General features: G+C 39.2%; 1 protein-coding gene across 1 annotated transcript in view; it reads right to left on the bottom strand.

The window, feature by feature from the left end:
• Positions 1-26,407, bottom strand: part of GABARAPL2 (GABA type A receptor associated protein like 2) — a 32,744-nt gene extending 6,337 nt beyond the window's left edge. Inside the window, exons 1-3 of the mRNA XM_053699527.1 lie at positions 26,288-26,407; positions 20,817-20,872; positions 17,519-17,691 (exon numbers count right to left, since the gene is read on the bottom strand). Of these exons, the coding sequence (XP_053555502.1) occupies positions 17,519-17,691; positions 20,817-20,872; positions 26,288-26,321 (263 nt within the window). The 5' untranslated portion in view covers positions 26,322-26,407. The remainder of the gene's footprint in view (positions 1-17,518; positions 17,692-20,816; positions 20,873-26,287) is intronic.
• Positions 26,408-27,353: the final 946 nt, after the last annotated feature.

Genomic DNA, 27,353 nt, shown 5'->3' with positions numbered 1-27,353 from the left:
TTTATTTTAGTATCCATATAATATTCAGTGAGGTATATAATATATGAGTACACACTTTGACTGAATAGTGGCCCCTAATAGGTTTGGCCCTATTTTGCAGGGATGTTAGCCCACAGCAGATTACAAACATACCTTTTACCATTAAGATTTACCATTTAGCTGGGAGTTACTATCCATTATATCAATTCACGATAAGAATTTGTAACTATCCACCCTTTTCACTACATTAGTTTGTAAACCACTTTTACTTGCTGCAACTGTTTTTATTGTGTGTAACCCTTTTTTAAATAAAATTAATAAAGTTAATATATTTTAAAACATATATACACTTAGCCCATACGTATGAGGGTAGAGTGCTTTTCCAGTTAGTATCCTGTCCAGCTCTCTTGCTGGAATTGTTCTTGTACAGATTTGTAAGGCGGCTACCTGGTCCTCCTTACACACTTTTTCTAAATTTTACACGTTTGATGTAAACAGCTTTCGGGAGAAAAGCAGCTTTCGGGAGAAAAGTTTTGCAGGCTGTGGTGTGGTGTTTTTGATGGGCGGCTCCCTTTTTATATTTTTTTCTTCTGGCACCTTTTATACCCCGATATTTCTCCTACTTTTCCTTGTTCCCTCGGCAGAATGACTGGGGGATAGGGGAAGTGGGAGGGATATTTATGCCTTTGGCTGGGGTGTCTTTGCCTCCTCCTGGTGGCCAGGTGTTGTATTTCCCAACAGTAAGGAATGAAGTTGTGGACTCTCCCTGCCAGGAAGGAAAGGAATTTATCTGGTAAGCATAAATTATGTTTTAGTTGTCTGTCAAATAAATCTAAAAAGAAAATTCATAGTCACATTCACACCAAAAATATAAACACTTTATTCAAATAATCAGAGTAGTGTTTTTATTGCAATACCTTTTTTGCTGTTTTCTTTATATATAGAGAGAGCTATTATTATATAACGCATTTATTCTTATAACGGTTTTAGTCTCCAGAATAGTCAAATAATTAGTTAATGCAGATATTGCCAAGATGTACAATACATACAAATCAATAATACCGAAGTTATAAAAAAACGCTTAAAGGGACAGTAAAGTCAAAATTAAAGTTTTGTGATTCAGATAGAGCATGCAATTTTAAACAACTTTCCAATTTACTTCTGTTATCAAATTTGCTTCTTTCTCTTGGTATCTTTTATTGAAGAGTAAAACTAGGTAGGCTCATAAGCGCTGAGGAGTGTGCATGTGTCTTTAGTACTCTATGGCAGCAGTGTTCTGCAACATTGTATAACAAAGCTACATATAATGTTGCAAAACACTGCTGCCATAGCATACTTATGAAATGTGCACACTCCTGAGCTCTTATGCGCCTACCTAGTTTTACTCTTCAATAAAAGTTACCAAGAGAACAAAGAAAATTTGATAACAATAGTAAATTGGAACTTTTTTTTACTTTACTGTCCCTTTAAAGACAAGATTTATCAATTTGCAAGAGGACAGGATTCACATGTCGTGAACCTGTCCGCATCTTATTGCAAATTGTAAGGCAAATGTGTTGCCCATATTTATCATTCCATGAGGGAACACTTTAGCAATACTCTAAGGACTGCAGAGAGGTAACTCGTCAATAGATATACAGGAGAATAAGAGAAAACTTCATGCAATATAGCACTTGGAGATATCCTTATCAGCCAGTGGGAAAGTGACCCCTGTGAGGTATTCATTTCTATCTGGGACAGATTCTAAGCTCATCTATACTGCCGGTGTGACTGTTGTAAACTGGAGAAAATCCACAACATTTCAATCTACTGTGATCTTCTAATAAATTTATATTATGAGATAATTTTTTTACCATTTAGCAATTAAGGATACAAATTGTTATAATTGCTCTTTTATTTGTTTTATGATGTATTGTTAATATTGTTATAATTGCTCTTTTATTTGTTTTATGCTGTATTGTTAATATGAGTAAGAATTGGTTTTAAATATCTATTTGAATAAATGCAATTGCATATAATTTATGTGTTCTGGGGTATTATAACACCAGCTTTTTAGCACTTCTGTATTATTAATTTTGTGAAATCTAATGTTTGGTTCCAGAGTTAGGGGTATTTTGTGTTCTATGCGTAGGTGAGTGCTGTACCTTACACAATTTTGTATAAGTATAAATTACATACAAATAAAGAGACGGTAAAGAAAAAAATAAAACTTGCATGTAATTTTAAACAATTTTCCAATTTACTTCTAATATCTAATTTGTTTCATTCTCTTGGTATCATTTGTGGAAAAGCATACAGGAGTAGCAGTGATATTGGTGGCTTTACTTATATGCTTCCTGTCATTGGCTTACAGATCTGTTTAGCCAGCACCCAGTAGTGCATTGCTGCTCCGTCAATAAAGGATACAAGAGAATAAAGCAAATTTGATAATAGAAGTAAATTAAAAAGTTGTTTAAAATTCTCTGCTCTGGTGACTTGTTTTCCCTTAATTTTTTTTTTTCTTTCCTTTTTAGCTATGTAGTATTGTTATGTGCTGTATCGTTATGGCTTGTCTTATTTAGTGGCTGTTGTTGTCGTCTTATATTTGGTTTGGACCTCGATTACTGATTCGATTAATATTTAGATCTAGATAAGGATCAAATCGTGACAACAGAACGAACAAGGGAAAATCCAAGAGTACAAGAGATCTCAAAGTCTTTAGACATTGTGTATAGACTCTAGTATGACCCTGTTATATAGGTCGGTAGAGATTATCAATCTGCGCAAATATATGATGTCAATGACATAGTTCATGTAATTGGTTTTTTGGGGTTTTTTTTTTTAATCTGTGTGTTTTTTTGTTTTTTTTATGTGACGTCATGAAGGTCATGATGACTGAGAGAATGGTTTAAAAAAAAAACCAAAAAAAAAACCCAGCAGAGTATACAATTCAATTCTGTGAAATGTTGATAACATTGATAAATATCCTTTGTTTTTGATTCTATGTTATCTCTTTTTTGTTCTTATGGGCCCTGCGTGGCGCAAGATATGTTTTTTTCTTTTGTCTTCCTTCTGTATGCATTGCTGGTTACAAATAAAAGTTTGGAAAAATTCTCTGCTCTATCCGAATCAAGAAAAAATAAATGTATTTTGTGTCCCTTTAAAATAAAATATAACATGATCACTATTTATCTAATATAGCCCTAGACAACCAGTTATAGTGCAAGCTCTACTGTAATAGATTTTAAAATGAGTTATTTACATAGAAAAGATAGATGGTTTATTTAATGTTCTTCAAGAAAGGGTGACAGACATTATTTTAAAAGTTGAGTTTTCCCTGGACCTCTTTCCAATCCATCAAAAAACAAATGTAAGCACAGGTGGTTTTTGGCTTTATTTTGTAAGTTGTTCCTAACCAAAGGAAAAGCCTTCAATTATTTTAATAAAACTGTCCGTTTTACATAAACAATAACAAAAAATATTTTTAAATACATGAAAAAAAATGTAAAAATGAATGTAATTTTTTTTTTTTTTGCAGGGGGTTTCACAGGCCTTCGCTGAAGCAAAAGAGATAGAGCCAATGCCCAAATAAAACATGACGACCATTTAAATGTAGTATTTATGAGGGCTGATTTTAAAGGGTCTGTAAATGTTATATATATATTTTTTATTTCACTACATAATTATGTAATTGTTTTAAAGCGGCTATACAATATTTTTTTTTTCATTAAACATTACAATTTTGTAGCTTCATCATACTGCATAATACTTTTATCAGTCCTCCCCGTCTCATATTGTTTCTTTTACTAAATCCTATTGTTGCGCCGGATCCAATCAAAACTCCACAGCCCACCCCTACCTCGTGAGCACGCTCTGCTATAGCTCTCCTCCTAACATTAGCCGTGCTATTGGTCTAGAGGTGATAATGTCACCTCATTAGAGAAAGCGCTGTGCCGCCGCCGGAGGCACTGTCTTTTTACGAAACGATGAGAGAAACTAATGGGGTTTTTTTTGTGATAGTAAATCTTAACCTTTGTTATACCCATGGATTCTCCATCATTTTAACAAACGTAGGTTTGTCCACTTAATAATATGAATCCATCTGCAATTAACATTTTCATATATTTTTTTGGAGAATTTTAAAATATTAAAATGTAATTCTGAAGGCCATTACCCCCTTACATGCTCTATTCCAATCCAAAAAAGCTACGCCTACTGTAGGTATCTTATTTATTTCTAACTTTTTCATGAGTGCTAGGACTTAATTTCCCTTCATTATCTGCTTTGGTCATGTGACTAGCATGCTGGTCAAACAAAGTCACACAACATCTGGGACACTGGACCAGCTAAGGTGGATGTGGATTGCCAGAAGAGGAACTGAAGGTGCTGGGGCTCTACACTGTATGTTACACCTGCCTTTGAGTACGGTGTACTTCTTAATTTACTGGTTACTTGCAGGTGGGAGCTACTAATAATTCTTGCTAACAGTGCTGGCAGCTACTGGGGTAGAAGCAGTTTTATTACATTCCTCACGACCACTGGATATTACTCTCTCTTAACCCTTATCTACTTGTTTTTTTTTGTCAGGCATAGTCTAATTTAACATGAGAATTTCCATTCTGAATACAAGTATAGCAAAAGTGCTACTACTGTGGGCACCCACAGCATACATACATATGCCAATAGATCAGTAATACATTTTACTAGACACATATGTTCCTATTTAAACTTGAAACACTCATGTCCATTTCAGGTTTGACTATTTATGTACCTTTAAGTTAGATCACTTATTTTCTAGCATAGCTCTGCATGTTAGACATTTAGAGACTAAACACAGGAATAGGCTTATGAGGATTTGTGACGTTACTTTATTTGGCTATTGGTAGACAATGGTGATACAGCCAATCAGAGGTTGCATTGTCTGAGCATTTTAGCAGTATTAGAAGTGAACTACTACCCAAAACTACTTTCAGCAAAGATATATATATTGTGTTGGGAAAAACAAATTTAAAGAAACCCCAAATAAACACAATAAAAAAAACATAATTTATGCTTACCTGATAAATTTATTTCTCTTGTGGTGTATCCAGTCCACGGATCATCCATTACTTGTGGGATATTCTCCTTCCCAACAGGAAGTTGCAAGAGGATCACCCACAGCAGAGCTGCTATATAGCTCCTCCCCTAACTGCCATATCCAGTCATTCGACCGAAACAAGCCGAGAAAGGAGAAACCATAGGGTGCAGTGGTGACTGTAGTTTAAATTAAAATTTTGACCATTACTTGTGGGATACCAATACCAAAGCTAAAGTACACGGATGAAGGGAGGGACAAGGCAGGCTTAGATGGAAGGAACCACTGCCTGTAGATCCTTTCTCCCAAAAATAGCCTCCGAAGAAGCAAAAGTATCAAATTTGTAAAATTTTGAAAAGGTATGAAGCGAAGACCAAGTCGCCACCTTGCAAATCTGCTCATTTTTAAAGGCCCAGGTGGAAGCCACAGCTCTAGTAGAATGAGCTATAATCCTTTCAGGGGGCTGCTGTCCAGCAGTCTCATAGGCTAAGCGTATTACGCTCCGAAGCCAAAAAGAAAGAGAGGTTGCCGAAGCTTTTTGACCTCTCCTCTGTCCAGAGTAAACAACAAACAGTGTAGATGTTTGGCGAAAATCTTTAGTAGCTTGTAAGTAAAACTTTAAAGCATGGACCACGTCCAGATTATGTAAAAGGCGTTCCTTCTTTGAAGAAGGATTAGGCCACAATGATGGAACAACAATCTCTTGATTGATATTCTTGTTAGAAACTACCTTAGGTAAAAACCCAGGTTTGTACGCAGAACTACTTTATCTGAATGGAAAATCAGATAAGGAGAATCACATAACTCAGAGACTCTCCGAGCCGAGGAAATAGCCATCAAAAACAGAACTTTCCAAGATAAAAGTTTGATATCAATGGAATGAAGGGGTTCAAACGGAACCCCTTGAATCAATGGAATGAAGGGGTTCAAACGGAACCCCTGGGGGAGCAACAGGTTTAAACACAGGCTTATTTCTAACCAAAGCCTGACAAAAAGCTTGAACGTCTGGAACTTCTGCCAGACGCTTGTGCAAAAGAATAGACAGAGCAGAAATCTGTCCCTTTAAAGAACTAGCTGATAATCCTTTTTCCAAACCCTCTTGGAGAAAGGACAATATCCTAGGAATCCTAACCTTACTCCATGAGTAATTCTTGGATTCACACCAAAAAAGGTATTTACGCCATATCTTATGTTAGATGTTCCTAGTGACAGGCTTCGTGTCTGTATAAGGGTATCAATGACTGACTCGGAGAAGCCACGCTTTGATAAAATCAAGCGTTCAATCTCCATGCAGTCAGTCTCAGAGAAATTAGATTTGGATGATTGAAAGGACCTTGTAGTAGAAGGTCTTGTCTCAGAGGCAGGGTCCATGGTGGAAAGGATGACATGTCCACTAGGTCTGCATACCAGGTCCTGCGTGGCCACGCAGGCGCTATCAAGATCACTGATGCTCTCTCCTGTTTGATTTTGGCAATCAGTCGAGGGAGCAGAGGAAACGGTGGAAACACATAAGCCAGATTGAAGAACCAAGGCGCTGCTAGAACCAATTGAGCAAACACCTCCGGATGGAGTTCCCACTCCCCCGGATGAAAAGTCTGACGACTTAGAAAATCCGCCTCCCAGTTCTCTACACCTGGGATATGGATTGCTGATAGGTGGCAAGAGTGAGTCTCTGCCCAGCGAATTATCTTGGAGACTTCTAACATCGCTAGGGAACTCCTGGTTCCCCCTTGATGGTTGATGTAAGCCACAGTCGTGATGTTGTCCGACTGAAATCTGATGAACCTCAGGGTTGCTAACTGAGGCCAAGCTAGAAGAGCATTGAATATTGCTCTTAACTCCAGAATATTTATTGGGAGGAGTTTCTCCTCCTGAGTCCACGATCCCTGAGCCTTCAGGGAATTCCAGACTGCACCCCAACCTAGAAGGCTGGCATCTATTGTTTCAATTGTCCAATCTGGCCTGCGAAAGGTCATACCTTTGGACAGATGGACCCGAGATAGCCACCAGAGAAGAGAATCTCTGGTCTCTTGATCCAGATTTAGCAGAGGGGACAAATCTGTGTAATCCCCATTCCACTGACTGAGCATGCATAGTTGCAGCGGTCTGAGATGTAGGCGCGCAAATGGCACTATGTCCATCGCCGCTACCATCAAGCCGATTACTTCCATACACTGAGCCACCGAAGGGCGCGGAATAGAATGAAGAACACTGCAAGATTTTAGAAGCTTTGATAACCTGGATTCTGTCAGGTAAATCTTCATTTTTACAGAATCTATCAGAGTCCCTAGGAAGGAGACTCTTGTGAGTGGGGATAGATAACTCTTTTCCTCGTTCACCTTCCACCCATGTGACCTGAGAAATGCCAGAACTATGTCCGTATGTGACTTGGCAATCTGAAAGCTTGACGCCTGTATCAGGATGTCGTCCAGATAAGGGGCCACTGACATACCTCGCGGTCTTAGGACCGCCAGAAGCGATCCCAGAACCTTTATAAAGATTCTTGGAGCTGTAGCTAACCCGAAGGGAAGAGCCACAAATTGGTAATGCCTGTCCAGAAAGGCAAACCTTAGGAACCAATGATGATCTTTGTGAATCGGTATGTGAAGGTAAGCATCCTTCAAATCCACTGTGGTCATGTACTGACCCACCTGGATCATAGGTAGGGTGGTCCGAATAGTTTCCATTTTGAATGATGGAACTCTGAGGAATTTTTTTAAGATCTTTAGATCCAAAATGGGTCTGAAGGTTCCACAAACAGATTTGAATAAAAACCCTGTCCCTGTTCCGTCAGTGGAACTGGACAGATCACTCCCATAACTAGGAGGTCTTGCACACAGCGTAAGAATGCCTCTTTCTTTATCTGGTTTACAGATAATCTCGAAAGATGAATTCTCCCTTGAGGAGGGGAAGCTTTGAAGTCCAGAAGATATCCCTGAGATATGATCTCCAACGCCCAGGGATCCTGAACATCTCTTGCCCATGCCTGGGCGAAGAGAGAAAGTCTGCCCCCTACTAGATCCGTTACCGGATAGGGCGCCGTTCCTTCATGCTGTCTTAGAGGCAGCAGCAGGCTTTCTGGCCTCCTTGCCTTTGTTCCAGGACTGGTTAGGTTTCCAGCCCGGCTTGGATTGAGCAAAAGTTCCCTCTTGTTTTGTAGCAGAGGAAGTTGATGCTGCACCTGCCTTGAAGTTTCGAAATGCACGAAAATTAGACTGTTTGGCCTTTGATTTGGCCCTGTCCTGAGGAAGGGTATGACCCTTACCTCCAGTAATGTCAGCAATAATTTCCTTCAAACCAGGCCCGAATAGGGTCTGCCCCTTGAAGGGAATGTTAAGTAATTTAGACTTTGAAGTCACGTCAGCTGACCAAGATTTAAGCCATAGCGCCATACGCGCCTGGATGGCGAATCCAGAATTCTTAGCCGTTAGTTTAGTCAAATGAACAATGGCATCAGAAACAAAAGAATTAGCTAGCTTAAGTGTTCTAAGCTTGTCAAGTATTTCAGTCAATGGAGTAGCTGTCTGAAAGGCCTCTTCCAGAGACTCAAACCAGAACGCTGCAGCAGCAGTGACAGGCGCAATGCATGCAAGGGGCTGCAGGATAAAACCTTGTTGAATAAACATTTTCTTAAGGTAACCTTCTAATTTTTTATCCATTGGATCTGAAAAAGCACAACTGTCCTCGACAGGGATAGTGGTACGCTTTGCTAAAGTAGAAACTGCTCCCTCCACCTTAGGGACCGTCTGCCATAAGTCCCGTGTGGTGGTGTCTATTGGAAACATTTTTCTAAAAATAGGAGGGGGGGGGGGAAACGGCACACTGGGTCTATCCCACTCCTTATTAATAATTTCTGTAAACCTTTTAGGTATTGGAAAAACATCAGTACACACCGGCACTGCATAGTATTTATCCAGTCTACACAATTTCTCTGGTACTGCAATTGTGTCACAGTCATTCAGAGCAGCTAACCCCAAGCAATACACGGAGGTTCTCAAGCTTAAATTTAAAAGTAGAAATATCTGAATCAGGTTTCCCCGAATCAGAAATGTCACCCACAGACTGAAGCTCTCCTTCCTCAGCTTTTGCATATTGTGACGCAGTATCAGACATGGGCCTTAAGGCATCTGCGCGCTCTGTACTACGTCTAACCCCAGAGCTATCGTGCTTTCCTCTGAATTGAGGCAGTCTAGCTAATACCGCTGACAGGGTATTATCCATGATTGCCGCCATGTCCTGCAAAGTAATCGCTATGGGCGTCTTTGATGTACTTGGCGCCATTTTAGCGTGAGTCCCTTGAGCGGGAGTCAAAGGGTTCGACACGTGGGGAGAGTTAGTCGGCATAACTTCCCCCTCACCAGAATCCTCTGGTGATAAATTTTTTAAAGATAAAAGCTGATCTTTATTGTTTAAAGTGAAATCAATACATTTAGTACACATTCTCCTATGGGGTTCCACCATGGCTTTTAAACATAATGATCAAGGAGTTTCCTCTATGTCAGACATGTTTATACAGACTAGCAATGAGACTAGCAAGCTTGGAAAACACTTTACATCAAGTTAAACAAGCAATATAAAAAAACGTTACTGTGCCTTTAAGGGAAACAAATTTTGCTAAAATTTGAAATAACAGTGAAAACATAATTTATGCTTACCTGATAAATTCCTTTCTCCTGTAGTGTGATCAGTCCACGGGTCATCATTACTTCTGGGATATTACTCCTCCCCAACAGGAAGTGCAAGAGGATTCACCCAGCAGAGCTGCATATAGCTCCTCCCCTCTACGTCACTCCCAGTCATTCGACCAAGGACCAACGAGAAAGGAGAAGCCAAGGGTGAAGTGGTGACTGGAGTATAATTTAAAAAATATTTACCTGCCGCAAAAAAACAGGGCGGGCCGTGGACTGATCACACTACAGGAGAAAGGAATTTATCAGGTAAGCATAAATTATGTTTTCTCCTGTTAAGTGTGATCAGTCCACGGGTCATCATTACTTCTGGGATACCAATACCAAAGCAAAAGTACACGGATGACGGGAGGGATAGGCAGGCTCTTTATACAGAAGGAACCACTGCCTGAAGAACCTTTCTCCCAAAAATAGCCTCCGAAGAAGCAAAAGTGTCAAATTTGTAAAATTTGGAAAAAGTATGAAGTGAAGACCAAGTTGCAGCCTTGCAAATCTGTTCAACAGAGGCCTCATTCTTAAAGGCCCAAGTGGAAGCCACAGCTCTAGTGGAATGAGCTGTAATTCTTTCAGGAGGCTGCTGTCCAGCAGTCTCATAAGCCAAACGAATTATGCTACGAAGCCAAAAAGAGAGAGAGGTAGCAGAAGCTTTTTGACCTCTCCTCTGACCAGAGTAAACGACAAACAGGGAAGACGTTTGTCGAAATTCTTTAGTTGCCTGTAAGTAAAATTTTAGGGCACGAACTACATCCAGATTGTGCAGAAGACGTTCCTTCTTTGAAGAAGGATTTGGACACAAGGATGGAACAACAATCTCTTGATTGATATTCCTGTTAGTGACTACCTTAGGTAAGAACCCAGGTTTAGTACGCAGAACTACCTTATCCGAGTGAAAAATCAAATAAGGAGAATCACAATGTGATTCGAGCCGAGGAAATAGCCATTAAAAATAGAACTTTCCAAGATAACAACTTTATATCAATGGAATGAAGGGGTTCAAACGGAACGCCCTGTAAAACGTTAAGAACAAGGTTTAAACTCCATGGCGGAGCAACAGTTTTAAACACAGGCTTAATCCTGGCCAAAGCCTGACAAAAAGCCTGAACGTCTGGAACTTCTGACATACGTTTGTGCAACAGAATGGACAGAGCTGAGATCTGTCCCTTTAAGGAACTAGCAGATAAACCCTTTTCTAAACCTTCTTGTAGAAAAGACAATATCCTAGGAATCCTAACCTTACTCCAAGAGTAACCTTTGGATTCGCACCAATATAGGTATTTACGCCATATCTTATGGTAAATTTTTCTGGTAACAGGCTTCCTAGCCTGTATTAAGGTATCAATAACTGACTCAGAAAAACCACGTTTTGATAAAATCAAGCGTTCAATTTCCAAGCAGTCAGCTTCAGAGAAGTTAGATTTTGATGTTTGAAAGGACCCTGTATCAGAAGGTCCTGTTTCAGAGGTAGAGACCAAGGTGGACAGGATGACATGTCCACCAGATCTGCATACCAAGTCCTGCGTGGCCATGCAGGTGCTATTAGAATCACTGATGCTCTCTCCTGCTTGATTCTGGCAATCAATCAAGGAAGCATCGGGAAGGGTGGAAACACATAAGCCATCCTGAAGGTCCAAGGTGCTGTCAAAGCATCTATCAGGACCGCTCCCGGATCCCTGGATCTGGACCCGTAACGAGGAAGCTTGGCGTTCTGTCGAGACGCCATGAGATCTATCTCTGGTTTGCCCCAACGTCGAAGTATTTGGGCAAAGACCTCCGGATGAAGTTCCCACTCCCCCGGATGAAAAGTCTGACGACTTAAAAAATCCGCCTCCCAGTTCTCCACTCCCGGGATGTGGATTGCTGACAGGTGGCAAGAGTGAGACTCTGCCCAGCGAATTATCTTTGATACTTCCATCATTGCTAGGGAGCTTCTTGTCCCTCCCTGATGGTTGATGTAAGCTACAGTCGTGATGTTGTCCGACTGAAACCTGATGAACCCCCGAGTTGTTAACTGGGGCCAAGCCAGAAGGGCATTGAGAACTGCTCTCAATTCCAGAATGTTTATTGGTAGGAGACTCTCCTCCTGACTCCATTGTCCCTGAGCCTTCAGAGAATTCCAGACGGCACCCCAACCTAGAAGGCTGGCGTCTGTTGTTACAATTGTCCAGTCTGGCCTGCTGAATGGCATCCCCCTGGACAGATGTGGCCGAGAAAGCCACCATAGAAGAGAATTTCTGGTCTCCTGATCCAGATTCAGAGAAGGGGACAAGTCTGAGTAATCCCCATTCCACTGACTTAGCATGCACAATTGCAGTGGTCTGAGGTGTAGGCGTGCAAAGGGTACTATGTCCATTGCTGCTACCATTAAGCCGATTACCTCCATGCATTGAGCCACTGACGGGTGTTGAATGGAATGAAGGACGCGGCATGCACTTTGAAGTCTTGTTAACCTGTCTTCTGTCAGGTAAATCTTCATTTCTACAGAATCTATTAGAGTCCCCAGGAAGGGAACTCTTGTGAGTGGAAAGAGAGAACTCTTCTTTCCGTTCACCTTCCATCCATGCGACCTTAGAAATGCCAGTACTAACTCTGTATGAGACTTGGCAGTTTGAAAGCTTGAAGCTTGTATCAGAATGTCGTCTAGGTACGGAGCTACCGAAATTCCTCGCGGTCTTAGTACCGCCAGAAGAGCACCCAGAACCTTTGTGAAGATTCTTGGAGCTGTAGCCAATCCGAATGGAAGAGCTACAAACTGGTAATGCCTGTCTAGGAAGGCAAACCTTAGATACCGGTAATGATCTTTGTGAATCGGTATGTGAAGGTAAGCATCCTTTAAATCCACTGTGGTCATGTACTGACCCTTTTGGATCATGGGTAAAATTGTCCGAATAGTCTCCATTTTGAACGATGGAACTCTTAGGAATTTGTTTAGGATCTTTAAATCCAGGATTGGTCTGAAAGTTCCCTCTTTTTTGGGAACCACAAACAGATTTGAGTAAAACCCTTGTCCCTGTTCCGACCGTGGAACTGGATGGATTACTCCCATTAACAAAAGCTCTTGTACGCAGCGTAGAAACGCCTTTTTCTTTGTTTGGTTTGTTGACAACCTTGACAGATGAAATCTCTCTCTTGGAGGAGAGTATTTGAAGTCCAGAAGGTATCCCTGAGATATTATCTCTAGCGCCCAGGGATCCTGGACATCTCTTGCCCAAGCCTGGGCGAAGAGAGAAAGTCTGCCCCCCACTAGATCCGATCCCGGATCGGGGGCCCTCAATTCATGCTGTTTTAGGGGCAGCAGCAGGTTTCCTGGCCTGCTTGCCCTTGTTCCAGGACTGGTTAGGTCTCCAGCCTTGTCTGTAGCGAGCAACAGATCCTTCCTGTTTTGGAGCAGAGGCAGTTGATGCTGCTCCTGCTTTGAAATTCCGAAAGGAACGAAAATTAGACTGTCTAGCCTTAGGTTTGGCTCTGTCTTGAGGCAGGGCGTGGCCTTTACCTCCTGTAATGTCAGCGATAATTTCTTTCAAACCGGGCCCAAATAAGGTTTGCCCTTTGAAAGGTATATTAAGTAATTTAGACTTAGAAGTAACATCAGCTGACCAGGATTTTAGCCACAGTGCTCTGCGCGCCTGAATGGCGAATCCGGAATTCTTAGCCGTAAGTTTGGTTAAATGTACTACGGCCTCCGAAATGAATGAATTAGCTAGCTTAAGGACTCTAAGCTTGTCCGTAATCTCATCCAGAGTAGTTGAGCTAATGGTCTCTTCCAGAGACTCAAACCAGAATGCCGCCGCAGCCGTGACCGGCGCAATGCATGCAAGGGGTTGCAATATAAAACCTTGTTGAACAAACATTTTCTTAAGGTAACCCTCTAACTTTTTATCCATTGGATCTGAAAAGGCACAGCTATCCTCCACCGGGATAGTGGTACGCTTAGCTAAAGTAGAAACTGCTCCCTCCACCTTAGGGACCGTTTGCCATAAGTCCCGTGTGGTGGTGTCTATTGGAAACATCTTTCCAAATATCGGAGGGGGTGAGAACGGCACACCGGGTCTATCCCACTCCTTAGTAATAATTTCAGTTAGTCTCTTAGGTATAGGAAAAACGTCAGTACTCGATGGTACCGCAAAATATTTATCCAACCTACACATTTTCTCTGGTATTGCAACTGTGTTACAATCATTCAGAGCCGCTAACACCTCCCCTAGTAATACACAGAGGTTTTCCAGCTTAAATTTAAAATTTGAAATATCTGAATCCAATCTGTTTGGATCAGAACCGTCAGCCGCAGAAAGAAGCTCTCCGTCCTCATGTTCTGCAAGTTGTGACGCAGTATCTGACATGGCCCTAGCATTATCAGCGCACTCTGTTCTCACCCCAGAGTGATCACGCTTGCCTCTTAGTTCTGGTAATTTAGCCAAAACTTCAGTCATAACAGTAGCCATATCCTGTAATGTTATTTGTAATGGCCGCCCAGATGTACTCGGCGCCACAATATCACGCACCTCCCGAGCGGGAGATGCAGGTACTGACACGTGAGGCGAGTTAGTCGGCATAACTCTCCCCTCGCTGTTTGGTGAAATGTGTTCAATTTGTACAGATTGACTTTTATTTAAAGTAGCATCAATACAGTTAGTACATAAATTTCTATTGGGCTCCACTTTGGCATTAGCACATATAGCACAGATATCTTCCTCTGAATCAGACATGTTTAACACACTAGCAAATAAACTTGCAACTTGGAAATACTATTCAAGTAAAATACTATGATATGAAAACGTACTGTGCCTATAAGAAGCACAGAAAGAGTTATGACAGTTGAAAATTAATAAACTGAAAGGTTATAGCATCAATCTTTGTAAAAAAAACACAATTTTAGCAAAGGTTTGTTCCCATTAGCAAAGGATAACTAACCCTGATAGCAGAAAAAAGTTACAGAATAAACGTTTTTTATCACAGTCAACTACAATCTCACAGCTCTGCTGTGAGTGATTACCTCCCTCAAAACAAGTTTTGAAGACCCCTGAGTTCTGTAGAGATGAACCGGATCATGCAGGAAATACAATGAGCTTCTGACTGAATTTTTTGATGCGTAGCAAAAGCGCCAAAAAAGGCCCCTCCCCCTCACACACAACAGTGAGAGAGATCAGTAAACTGTCAGAAATTAGATCAAGCAACTGCCAAGTGGAAAAATAGTGCCCAAACATTTTATTCACCCAGTACCTCAGAAAATGAAAACGATTTTACATTCCAGCAAAAAAGTTTAACATAAATTAAGAGTTATTAAAAAGCCTGTTGCTAGTCCCTGCAAAATAGGCTAAAGTCTTATGTACACAGTGCAATTCCAGTGAAGTACCATTCTCCAGAATACTGAAGTGTAAAATATACATACATGACAGCCTGATACCAGATGTTGCTAATGCATTTAAGGCTGAGTTTACATTATATCGGTATGGCAGGATTTTCTCATCAATTCCATTGTCAGAAAATAATAAGCTGCTACATACCTCTTTGCAGATTAATCTGCCCGCTGTCCCCTGATCTGAAGTTTACCTCTCCTCAGATGGCCGAGAAACAGCAATATGATCTTAACTACTCCGGCTAAAATCATAGTAAAAACTCAGGTAGATTCTTCTTCAAATTCTACCAGAGAAGGAATAACACACTCCGGTGCTATTATAAAATAACAAACTTTTGATTGAAGGTATAAAACTAAGTATAATCACCATAGTCCTCTCACACATCCTATCTAGTCGTTGGGTGCAAGAGAATGACTGGGAGTGACGTAGAGGGGAGGAGCTATATGCAGCTCTGCTGGGTGAATCCTCTTGCACTTCCTGTTGGGGAGGAGTAATATCCCAGAAGTAATGATGACCCGTGGACTGATCACACTTAACAGGAGAAAAAGCAGTTAAACTAACAAAATTTTTACAGTGTATGTAACAAGTTATCAGAGCATTGCACCCACTTGGAAAATGGATGATTAACCCCTTAATACAAAAAACGGATTAACAAATTGAAAAAAACGTTTTTTGTTTTTAAACAGTCACAACAACTGCCACAGCTTCACTGTGGCTTTACCTTCCTCAATATATGACTTTTGAAGCCTTTTGAGCCCTTCAGAGATCTCCTAAAACATGCAGGGGACTGCTGAGGGAAGCTGAATGTCTCCGTCTGTAATTTTAACTAGGCCCCTCCCAATCATATTACAACAGTGGAAAGCCTCAGGAAACTGTTTCTAGGCAAAAATCAAGCCAGCCATGTGGAAAAAACTAGGCCCCAATAAGTTTTATCACCAAAGCATATATAAAAACGATTAAACATGCCAGCAAACGTTTTATATTGCACATTAATCAGAGTATATACCTCTGATAGTAAGCCTGATACTAGTCGCTATTAAATCACTGTATTTAGGCTTAACTTACATTAATCCGGTATCAGCAGCTTTTTTCTAGCAAATTCCATCCCTAGAAAAACTTAAACTGCACATACCTTATTGCAGGATAACCTGCACGCCATTCTCCCTCTGAAGTTACCTCACTCCTCAGACATGTGAGAACAGCAGTGGATCTTAGTTACTTCTGCTAAGATCATAGAAAAACGCAGGCAGATTCTTCTTCTAAATGCTGCCTGAGATAAAATAGTACAACTCCGGTACCATTTAAAAACAATAAACTTTTGATTGAAGAAAAAACTAACTATATTACACCACTTTCCTCTTACTACCTCCAGCTATGTTGAGAGCTTGCAAGAGAATGACTGGATATGGCAGTTAGGGGAGGAGCTATATAGCAGCTCTGCTGTGGGTGATCCTCTTGCAACTTCCTTTTGGGAAGGAGAATATCCCACAAGTAATGGATGATCCGTGGACTGGATACACCTTACAAGAGAATTTTTTTTTTACTGTTCTAGCTAACATTCAATGGTCTGGAAATTATGCATTCAACTTAGTGCATCGCTTTCATGTCCCTTTAAAAAAAATATGCAAGATTAAAAGCTGTACTTCCCTTCCTACTAGAATAAATCAGTAACAGTTCTATGTATTTTACACAGAGATTTTACAGTAAGCCAATAAGCAACATCAGTCGCAATACCCAACTGAATGACTGCCACTACTGATTGGCTCACTATGTGTACCTGCTAGGGAGTCGGGACCAGCTCCCAAACAGTACTTAAACTGTGTTTAACCACTTTGCAGGGGTTACACAGATAGACTTGCAGGGTCAGTAGTGCAAAAATGACATGCTTTTAAGCATACTTTTTGTGCATTATAATGGTCCTTTAAAGGACATGAAACCCATTTTTCTTTCTTTCATGATTTAGAAAGAGAATGCAATTATAAACAACTTTTCAATTTACTTCCATTATCTAAATTTGCTTCATTCTTTTGCTATCCTTTGTCGAAAAGCATATCTAAATAGGCTCAGGAGCTGCTGATTGGTGCTGCACATAGATGCCTTGTCTGATTGTCTCACCCATGTGCATTGCTATTGCTTCAACAAAGGATATCTGAAGAATGAAGCAAATTAAATAATAGAACATTGGAATGTTGTTTAAAATTGTATTCTCTGTCTAAATCATGAAAGAAAAAAATTGAGATTCATGTGCCTTTTAAGTTTCTTTATCTTCAATGAGTGTTGTAACAAATGATTTCAAATATAAAGTTAAATGAATATGTTGAATCATTATACACCATGAAGAACTTGATTTTCTCAAGGACAAACAATGTACTAAGAAAACATGAACCCCACACACACACACAAAAAAGATTCCCTCCTCTCCCCTCAGTTGGTTGCAGACTCACCTGGACTGGGGAACAGTCTTGTCTACAAACAAGAAGATGGCTTTTTCTGATGGCAGCTGAATCCGTTTTCTAATTATCCACATGAACTGAGCAACAGTTATGTCAGATGGAACCAAGTACTTCCGTTTATCAATGTCCACAATCTGAGAGCCAGACACTTTTTCCACAATCACCTGGCAAGCACAGAAACAAAGTGCAAATGTATAAGTGTAAATGGCTTGTGGTTATAATGCAGAGGAGTTGTTATCCAGCCAATAGAAGATATAGGTCATTACTTGTCCTAGGAGGCTTACAGTCTCATGGTATAATAGGGCACACAAGCAATCAAAGTGTGTAGTTCATTCATTTCACATTTAACAGCAGTTTAGTAAGTGGAACAAGTTAAGTGCATGGCTTTAACACCAGTGACCCTGCAATGCTATATTTTTAACCTCAGCAAAGGTGTTAGGTACCTATGTGTTTAACTTTTTTGCAGGGGTTAAAAATCTAGCATTGCAGGGTTTCTAGTGTTTGTTAATTCTAACACATTATTGGATGTCATTTTCCATTAATGGCCCTTAAATGAAAAATGAACATTAAAAACTGTCTCACCTTGCCAGTGCAGCATGCATGTACCAGTGAAAATGTGAGGTGGCTTTAACACCAAAACGACTGCTGAGCTATACAAGGACATATTTTGTTCTTAAAATTGACATAAAACCCAAAATGTTTATTTCATGATTCAGATAGAGAATACAATTTTAAACAACTTTCCAATTTACTTCTATTATCTAATTTGCATAATTCTCTTGGTATCCTTTGTTGAAGAAGCAGCAATGCACTACTGGGAGCACTGCTGCACACATCTTGTAAGCTAATAACATGAGGCAGATATGTGCAGCCACCAATCAGCAACTCCTGAGCCTACCTAGGTATCCTTTTCAATAAAGGATACCAAGCGTACAAAACAAATTAGATACTAAAAGTAAATAAATTGGAAAGTTGTTTAAAATCACATGCTCTATCTGATTCATGAAATAAAAATGGGTTTAATGTCTCTTTAAAATAAATAGACTACATTCTATATTACTGTAACTGTATTTCTTGACTGATCACCAAGTATCTCACCCTGCACATTACTGCTCCCATAAGAGAGTACAGAAGGAAGGATCAGCCAATCAGCAGCTACAGCCCTGATTGTCTAATTTGGCCAAATCATTTTGTGTAGGTGGTGCCAGGCATTCTCCGGTTATACTCTTTTATGAGAAGCTGCTAAGCAAACAAGGAAGGTCATCAGTCTAAAAATAAACACTATTTCATGAGAACTAGTATTAGCAATATTATATCCTCTCACCCTCCATCTTAAGTAAATCTGCATTTCTGAAATCTTATTTTAGCTAAACCCACTACTTAGCAGTAACCTGGTATGTGTTATAACCACAGAAGTCTCTATGGATGTCAAAAACTTTGTTAAAATTTCTGGAGGGTTTGGGAAGACACTGAATATATTTCCCTCAGACAAAAATAAATAGACACTGATAAAAAAAAATCTAAATACCCCAGACAAACTGGATTACTTTAGAAACCATCCTGGAGTTATTTGATTATCATCAAACTACTTTAGAAGTTATTTGAACATCATCAGGCATGTAAAGTAATCAGCTAAGGGAAAAAAGTATGGGTGATAACTTCAGAATGATTAGCAGATTACCTTTCTGATTAGTCCACAAGCATGAACAGCCAATGAATGACCTTAGAGTCATCTCATTTAAATATTTTGGCCTGTGGGCATACTTCAGGATGGCTTCTGATGACTAGTCTGGACTAGCCATTACTTCAGAAGGACTCCAGGAAGATCATTCTTTTTCACTAGGGAAGGTAGCCTGTGCATTTAAAGGAGGACTTTTATACTTTGGCCTTTATATAGAACCAGAGCACCGATCGGGCTCCAGTTCCATATGAAGACAGATACCATGAGCTCAGGAACTCCAGCTCTCCGCTGGACTGCTGGAGCTTCCTGCAACTTCGACATATATAAACGTTGTGCGGTACGATAAGCAAAGTACCGCATGGCATATATATATACCTTTTATTGGGTTAAGAGGTTAAATAGATGAATAATACATATTGCAATTATTTCTATTAAGCATAAGACACAGCTTAGTGCTTTTTGTATTACAACAATGAAACAGACTGTTTAACATCCCTTTAAGCAGTTAACTTGTGAGCACTAAAAGACAAAAAGGTCACGATATTTGTGTTTGAAAATAGTAGTCACAGCTGCCTCTGGCCCTTTCCCTGGTTACTAAAAGTGCACTCTGAGGAATTATAACCATTTAATCTTTGGATCGGCTGAATCTAATTTACAGTTAATCATGATCTAATACAGCCAAAATTCATGAGAACATGAAAAAAGAAATTGGCTTAGAATTTGCCAAATTCACATTTTCACTGGTACATGCATGCTGCACTGGCAAGGTGAGACAGTTTTTAATGTTCATTTTTCATTTAAGGGCCTTTAATGGAAAATGACATCCAATAATGTGTTAGAATTAACAAACACCCCTGCAAAAAGGTTAAACACATAGATATCTAACGCCTTTGCTGAGGTTAAAAATATAGCATTGCAGGGTCACTAGGGTTAAAATGAAATGCTTTAACGAATTAGAGCATTTCATTTTTCCACTATAATAGCTCTTTAAAGGGACGTTGTTCACTAGATTTTTCTTTGCATACATGTTTTGTAGATAATCCATTTATATAGCCCATCTGGGAGTATAATTTTGCTTTTTTAATAACATTGTGCTGATTTTCAGACTCCTAACCAAGCCCCAAAATGTTAGATGTGTACTGATGTCTGCAGATTCCCATGGCTCCTGTTTGTATAATCTGTCTTTTCATATGCAGAGGAGGGGGGATTGTCTGCTGATCCTGTTTTCCCACCCCATTTCAGTGGGTGTCCCAGCCTAACCTCATAAAAAGTGCTAAACTAGGAGCTTCTAAATACGTGTTTAAAAGATTTTATACTGAAGGTTTAGATCAGTATCTGTGCATATTATTCTTTATAGTAGTGTCTATTACATGTAGTTATATGAAATTTGGCGGATACTGTCCCTTTAATAAGTATGAAAAGCAAGGCTTTGGATAATCTCACTTTGCCTAATGAATCTCAGTCATGGGATCTATATGTTTTCCACAGCACATGGTGGTGCTGAAATTGAGGTGTGGCTCAATGCTACATTCACCTGCTGAAGCTCACACACACTTTATAGCTTTTTGGTGTAATCATTAAGTACAGATAAACCAAAGGCTGCCTTACCGGAACCCTATCTGGATACTTGGCCCGAATTTTCGCTGACTCCACACACCTGTGTTCTGAAAGAGGAAAATATACAAATATTAAGTATTTACTATTTTGTCTTAATGTTATTTCTTCATCTAATTTTCTTGTTACCCATCAAACCTTAATTTGTACTTACTGTATTTATTTTACTTTTATTCAACTGATCTCAAATACTTTTTTAATTATTTTTTCACATCTTTACTATAAACCATTACTTGCACTACCATTTAAGTTTTCCCAATACAGGTCCCATCCTAATTTGGAAAAAGTTCCTTTTATTTATTTTAGGGTATATGCTATTGTCATATTCCACCTTAGGTTACAGCAGAAAAATGCCAGAGAATTTCTCAGCAAGTTGTTTCTACATCTCCTTTTTAATGACTGAACATCTCCCATAGTGCTAAAAAGAATGTATGATAATGTTTACTTACTCCTGGCAAAGAAGTGAGGTCACAGTTGCATCTCAATATTTGCAGCTTCCACTAACAAGACCTTTAGAGACCTCCACCAGGGTTGCCATGTGTGCATGATCTAGCTCAGTGCTCTTCCCCCCTTTCTTCTCGACCCCTTCAAACCCCCCCCCCATGAAATTCTCTGAAAGCCAGAACAGGGTATGGTACCCTGGTGACCTTACTTCAAGATCCACAAAGTGATTAAATTAGTGCTGTGTGTGCTGCAAGCAATGCAACGGTAAATCCATATTACAAGTTTGTTAAATAGAAGTGATTTCAATTCTTGATTGCCTGTTTGTTGAAACTGAAATGGTTTAATCACTAGCTACAATGGCCCTGTGCTGACAGAGGCAGTGCACTATGTACAGGTGACCCTGCCACACCTCTCCCCTCTGCAGCATGCACCAGTACAGCCATTCCACAGCTACAGTGCATTATGTGCAGCTGACCCAGCGTTCACAGAGGCAGTGCACAATGTGCCAAATGGGCTCACAGCTACTTTTTCCCCTTTCTGCATTTACAGCTACTCATCTCCCCTCTGCATCCTAATTCTGTTCCTCTCTTCCCATTTCCTGTGCAATGTCCTATAAGCATATGATCCTGCCCCAGGAACCATGAATGTAAAGGTCTATTGAGGGGTTAAATTGCTGCTCTGTGTGTTCTAGGAAGTTAAGTTAAAATGTTGCTGTAAAGGTGTTGTGCAAAGCTGGGGAATGGGAAGTAAAGGCATTATCTATCTATTTAAACAATAACAATTTTTGTGTAGACTGTCCCTTTAAGTACAAACCACTGCTTATTGTTTTTGTTATTACAACAACTGTTGGCCAAGTATATGGAGTATGTATGTTACAGGTAATAAAACGTCAAATCATAAATGTATTTGAAATATTTGCATTGAACCCTATTTTTTTTTTTAAAAATGCTGGATTGTGGTATATACATGAATCGGTTTATTTTTAATTAAATTTATGTAACCCTTTCATGACGGGCCTAATTTGTCTACATCAGAAAAATATTCCGAATTAAACAAATTGAAATCAGGGATCGGGTCAGGGGGGGCATGCCTATGACATTAGGCACCCCCTCCAGGTCGTGATCCCATTCAGGAAGAGCCATTGTCTTCAGTACAGCCAAACGGCTAGGGTGTTCCATGCCGTCCTAACTGCGCTAAAGCCCAGCACAGTTAGGACGGCATGGTCATAAAGTCGAGTAGGGGCTAATGTATGTAATGATTTATTTATGGCAGTTTAAGGGACAGTCTACTCCAAAATGTCTATTGTTTAAAAAGATAGATAATCCTTTTATTACCCATTCCCCAGTTTTGCACAACCAACACTGATATTAATACACGTTTTACTTCTGTTATTATGTTGTATCTAGCAGACTGCCCCCTTATCTCAGTGCTTTTTACAAACTTGCATTTCAGCCAATTAGTGCTGACTCCTGCGTAACTCCACAGGAGTGAGTACAATGTGATCTATATGGCACACATGAACTAGCACGTTCTAGATGTGAGGTTAATAAAAATCTACTGAAATAAGAGGTGACCTTCAAAGGCTTCAAAATCAGTATATGAGCCTACCTAGGTATAGCCTTCAAAAAAGAATACCAAGAGAACAAAGAAAATTTGATTATAAAAGTAAATTGGAAAGTTGTTTAAAATTGCATTCCCTGTCTGAATCAGGAAAGTTTAATTTTGACTACACTGTCCCTTTAAATGCCTTAAATGGACTGCGTACTGTAAAATTGGTTTCCCCTTAATCTTTCTACAATTAATTGTTATACCAGCTGCACAGTTTAAAAAGTATGGGGAAAGTATATATATATATATATATATATATATATATATATATATATATATATATATATATATATAGTACCATCCAGTGTACAGTGTTACCCTCCTGTGGACATCTGCCTAGGTGCAAACATGCAATAAATATTCCTGGACAAATGGATGCACTCTCAGGTCTTTTGGTGAAGAAAAGTAAATACTCTTTAATGGAACGTTTTCGGGGAATTCCTCCCCATCATCAGCATCATGATGATGGGGAGGAATTCCCCGAAAACGTTTCATTAAAGAGTATTTACTTTTCTTCACCAAAAGACCTGAGAGTGCATCCATTTGTCCAGGAATATATATATATATATATATATATATATATATATATATATATATATATATATATATATATATATATATATATATATATATATATATATAATAGCTGCCTCTATTAATTGAAACCAAAACCCAATCAAACTTCAAAGGAGAGCAGAGCTCATTAGCTTATCTGTATGTTTACACCAAATCCTCCAATACATAGAGAGAGCAATGGAAAATGAACATTTTAGTATCTCTATGCCCCATTACCTCACTGCAAGCTTGATTTCTTCTAAACATTTTTGTTTAAATAGGTTTTCCAGACCAGTACTTAAGTATTGAAATATTCAGTATATGTGGGGATACAACAGACAAAATAAACTATTTTCAAATAACAAAATAAAGGTAAATTAGATATTTGTAACATAAATAAATAAATCACTCAAGCCTGCAAAATGAATTGTTGGGAGGGAGCACAATAAAGGGGACAAAATCAGTACATTGTCCCTTTATTGTTAGATGGTTTGTCAGTATCTGTGCACCATTGTATTCCTCTACATTCTGTTGAACAGACATAGACTAGCTTCATCTGAAAATCTTATCCAAAGGAGAAAGTACTTTGGCTATGGATATTTCTCCATGAATTTTCTACCTCGATTCATTAATTATTTAGAATGAAGAAATCTATTTATAATGCAGTCTACTCAGTATTGGAAAACATTTGTTGCTGCAATTTGACTAATGTTTTTACATATATTATGCATTCTAATGTTTTTTTCTGATATGATCCCATTTGGTCTATGTGTAATGCAAACAAGCGAATGTCTGCATTTATGTATATTGTGCTTGCTCTTTTATTCTGCTGCAACTGCTTTACACTTAAAGGGACATTATAGTAATAAAATGACTTGCTCCAATTGATTAGTGTGTGTAATTTTAACACAAGCAATGCTGCAAATGGCCATTATAATGGGAAATGTAAATTCTCTTATTCATTGGAGCATGTCATTTTAATACTAGCATCCCTGTTGCTCTACATGTTTAACCCCTACAATGGGATTAAAAACACATACTTAAAGGGACATGAAACCCATTTTTTTTCTTTTAGGACTCAGAGCATACAATTTTCAAAGTTACTTCTATTATCAAAATTGCTTAATTCTATTGGTATGCTTTGTTGAAGGAGCAACAGTGCACTACTGGGAGCTAGCTAAACACATTGGTGTGAGCCGAACCAATGACAAAAGGCATATATGTGTAGTCACCAATTAGCAGCTAGTTTCCAATAATACATTGCTGCTCCTGAGCCTACCTATGTATGCTTTTGAACAAAGGCCTATTTCTGCTTGGGACCAGCAGTTCTCTGCAGCTCTTAAACAGTACTTTAACTGTGTGTGTGTAACCCCTTAACAGGGGTTTAACATAGAGATGCGGGGTCGCTAGTGTTTAAATAACATGCTCTAACAAATTAAACCATGTATTTGTTCACTGCAATGGCCCTTTAAATCTAAATACTGGATGTTTTCCTATTTTAGATTAAAAACCCATAAAGTAATACAAAATGTTTTAAGTAAATGCAACAAAATCTTAAACCTGTAAGAATTGAAGGGTAATGTGACAAAATATGAATCATTGTCTCATTTCCCCCTATATACAATAAATGTTTCCTCTTGTATATTGCATACTTATTTGACTATATTCGTTTGTCCTAAGAGGTTCTTCAGCAATATGCAGAGTACAACGAATAAAGATAACTCAAGAATATGCAATCTGGGACAGAAGGATTAAAGGACCCTGCTTCCTGGTGATCTTATAACAATAAAGGCTAGAAAACACATGTCCAGATAAGTACATAGATGGAGGAGTATGTAGACATGGAAACAGCTCAATCAATAAGAGATGATACAATATGCAAATGGAAGAAATAATATTACTAGGGGGAAGAGGATGTTAGAAAATATGTGTGGAGACAGAGAAAGTTAAATGTAAATTTAATTGTTATGGGGCTCAAGGGGTAAAAAATGTTAGGGTTTTGGAAAATGAGATGTAAACAAAGAGAGAAGAAAAGTGCATAGAACACAAGAAAGATGGGTATGGTAAAAAAAAGAAAGGGGTCAAAGCCTTCATGAGAATGGGAGAAAAGCTGCCAAACACAGTAGAATTAGGAGATATCATCATAAAATAGTGAAGGGCACATGAGGAGAACGGGGAAACGAGGTGAAGGAAAATAACTGTGTAAGAAAGCTGCAATAAAGAGGCTACGGCCAAATAGGGGTTAATGATTCATGAGTGATATAGTAGCAAAAATAAAGACGAAAGAAGAGCAAACTGACCAAAGTGAAAGAAGCAGGGTGTGAATAGAAACTAATAGTGATAAACGGAGCTGTATAAAGCAGAGGGGTTGGTGTTGGGAAGATTTATAGCAGGCCTACAATAACCTGTATCTCTGTAACGTAATCTGTTTACTCCGAGCATAACGGCTACAGGAACACAGGAATAGATGTTGTGTAGGTCAGTAAATACTATGTGACTAGAGGCATCAGCTGACAGGACTTGTACAGGTGCTACGTTAACAGAAGCTGATGGAAGTAACTGGGAGAGTGTAGTCATATTTACATAACGGTGTCAAGTAACAAGGGTGTTAGTAACGATTTAAGATTCATCAGGTAGAAGGTAATGGGGCTACGATCATGCAGAAGGTTATAGGAAGGGGATATGGGTCAAGCTCGGGGAGTGTATATGGCAGGATGGAGATACACCTGGGTGTTGATGGGCAGTAGGGGAAGCTATAAAGAGCAGTTTCGCTACAGGGTAACAAAGGGGGCACATGCAGGGGCTGCCAGGCAAGGAGGGTCGTACAGATCAAACTGCCCGGTGCCCGCCGCTCTCACCCAGCGAGTGATCTTCTTTAAACATCCACTTCATGTTACCGAACGATGACAGAAGCAACAACAACAACAGGGCGGAGACCTCCCTATGACGTCACTTCCGGTACCAGCCCACTGCGCCCGAGTGTGAAAACCAAACAACAGGGTGACTGACACAACCTTCTGGGAGTTATGCGCATGCGTAGATCATTCAGATCTGTTTTTTTTTTTTTGTATACAGTACATTGTAATACCATCAGGTGCAAGCACACGTGTTCTATCTGACCAAAGCCTAGGGACATGTCCTCATATAGCTCCCCTACTGGAAGTATAACATTTAGATATATTCAAACAGACAGATTTAATCAGATGTACCTTCTATGGGAGATAGTTTGTAATTGATCATCTATTCATTATGTTCTGGGGAAAAACAAATCCTAAAATAAAACATACAAAACTGCTCATTTTTATACTACAGTTTTGTGTAATTGTTGTGGGGTGCTCTGATGAAGAATAAGAGGCCATACAACAAGTTGATGTTTTTCCTTTGAGTACTGTTGGCTTTGCTTACAGTCAGTTACCATGAAGGTGCATATTTGTATAGCTGAGACGACTTTCGTTAACAACAAATTACATTTTTAACTAATTTAACAGAACAAAACTCACATAATGCCGCTTCTAGGCCCAACACGCTGCCTCACAAACAGAGGTGAGAGAGCAATCGTCAATCACAAACATTGCTGATTGGGGCAGACTAAAACAGCTGCGCCAGCCTCAGACATATGTAAAGTTACACAAAAGTCTCACTCCAGGGAATAAAATAATTGAAAATAACTTTTATTCCATTAATTAAAAAGTTTACACGGAGGGGAATTCCTTACGCGTTTCGTACCACCTACTAGCACTTACTCATATGTTACACATGTAAACACAATCCTCATATTTAAAGGTACAGAAACACTATCAGAATTGATGTAACGCATGTTCAGATGTTCTATGTCCGTGGTACTAAATATATACATAACAATATTTGCATGTATAAAAATAAAAACAAAACCAGATAGGGCAAATTACAAAATAATAGGACTTA

This window comes from Bombina bombina, chromosome 1 (assembly GCF_027579735.1).
Source record: "Bombina bombina isolate aBomBom1 chromosome 1, aBomBom1.pri, whole genome shotgun sequence".
In the NCBI taxonomy this organism is placed as follows: domain Eukaryota; kingdom Metazoa; phylum Chordata; class Amphibia; order Anura; family Bombinatoridae; genus Bombina; species Bombina bombina.
Note: the sequence above shows the minus strand (reverse complement) of the source record. Positions and strands in the feature narration are given on the sequence as shown.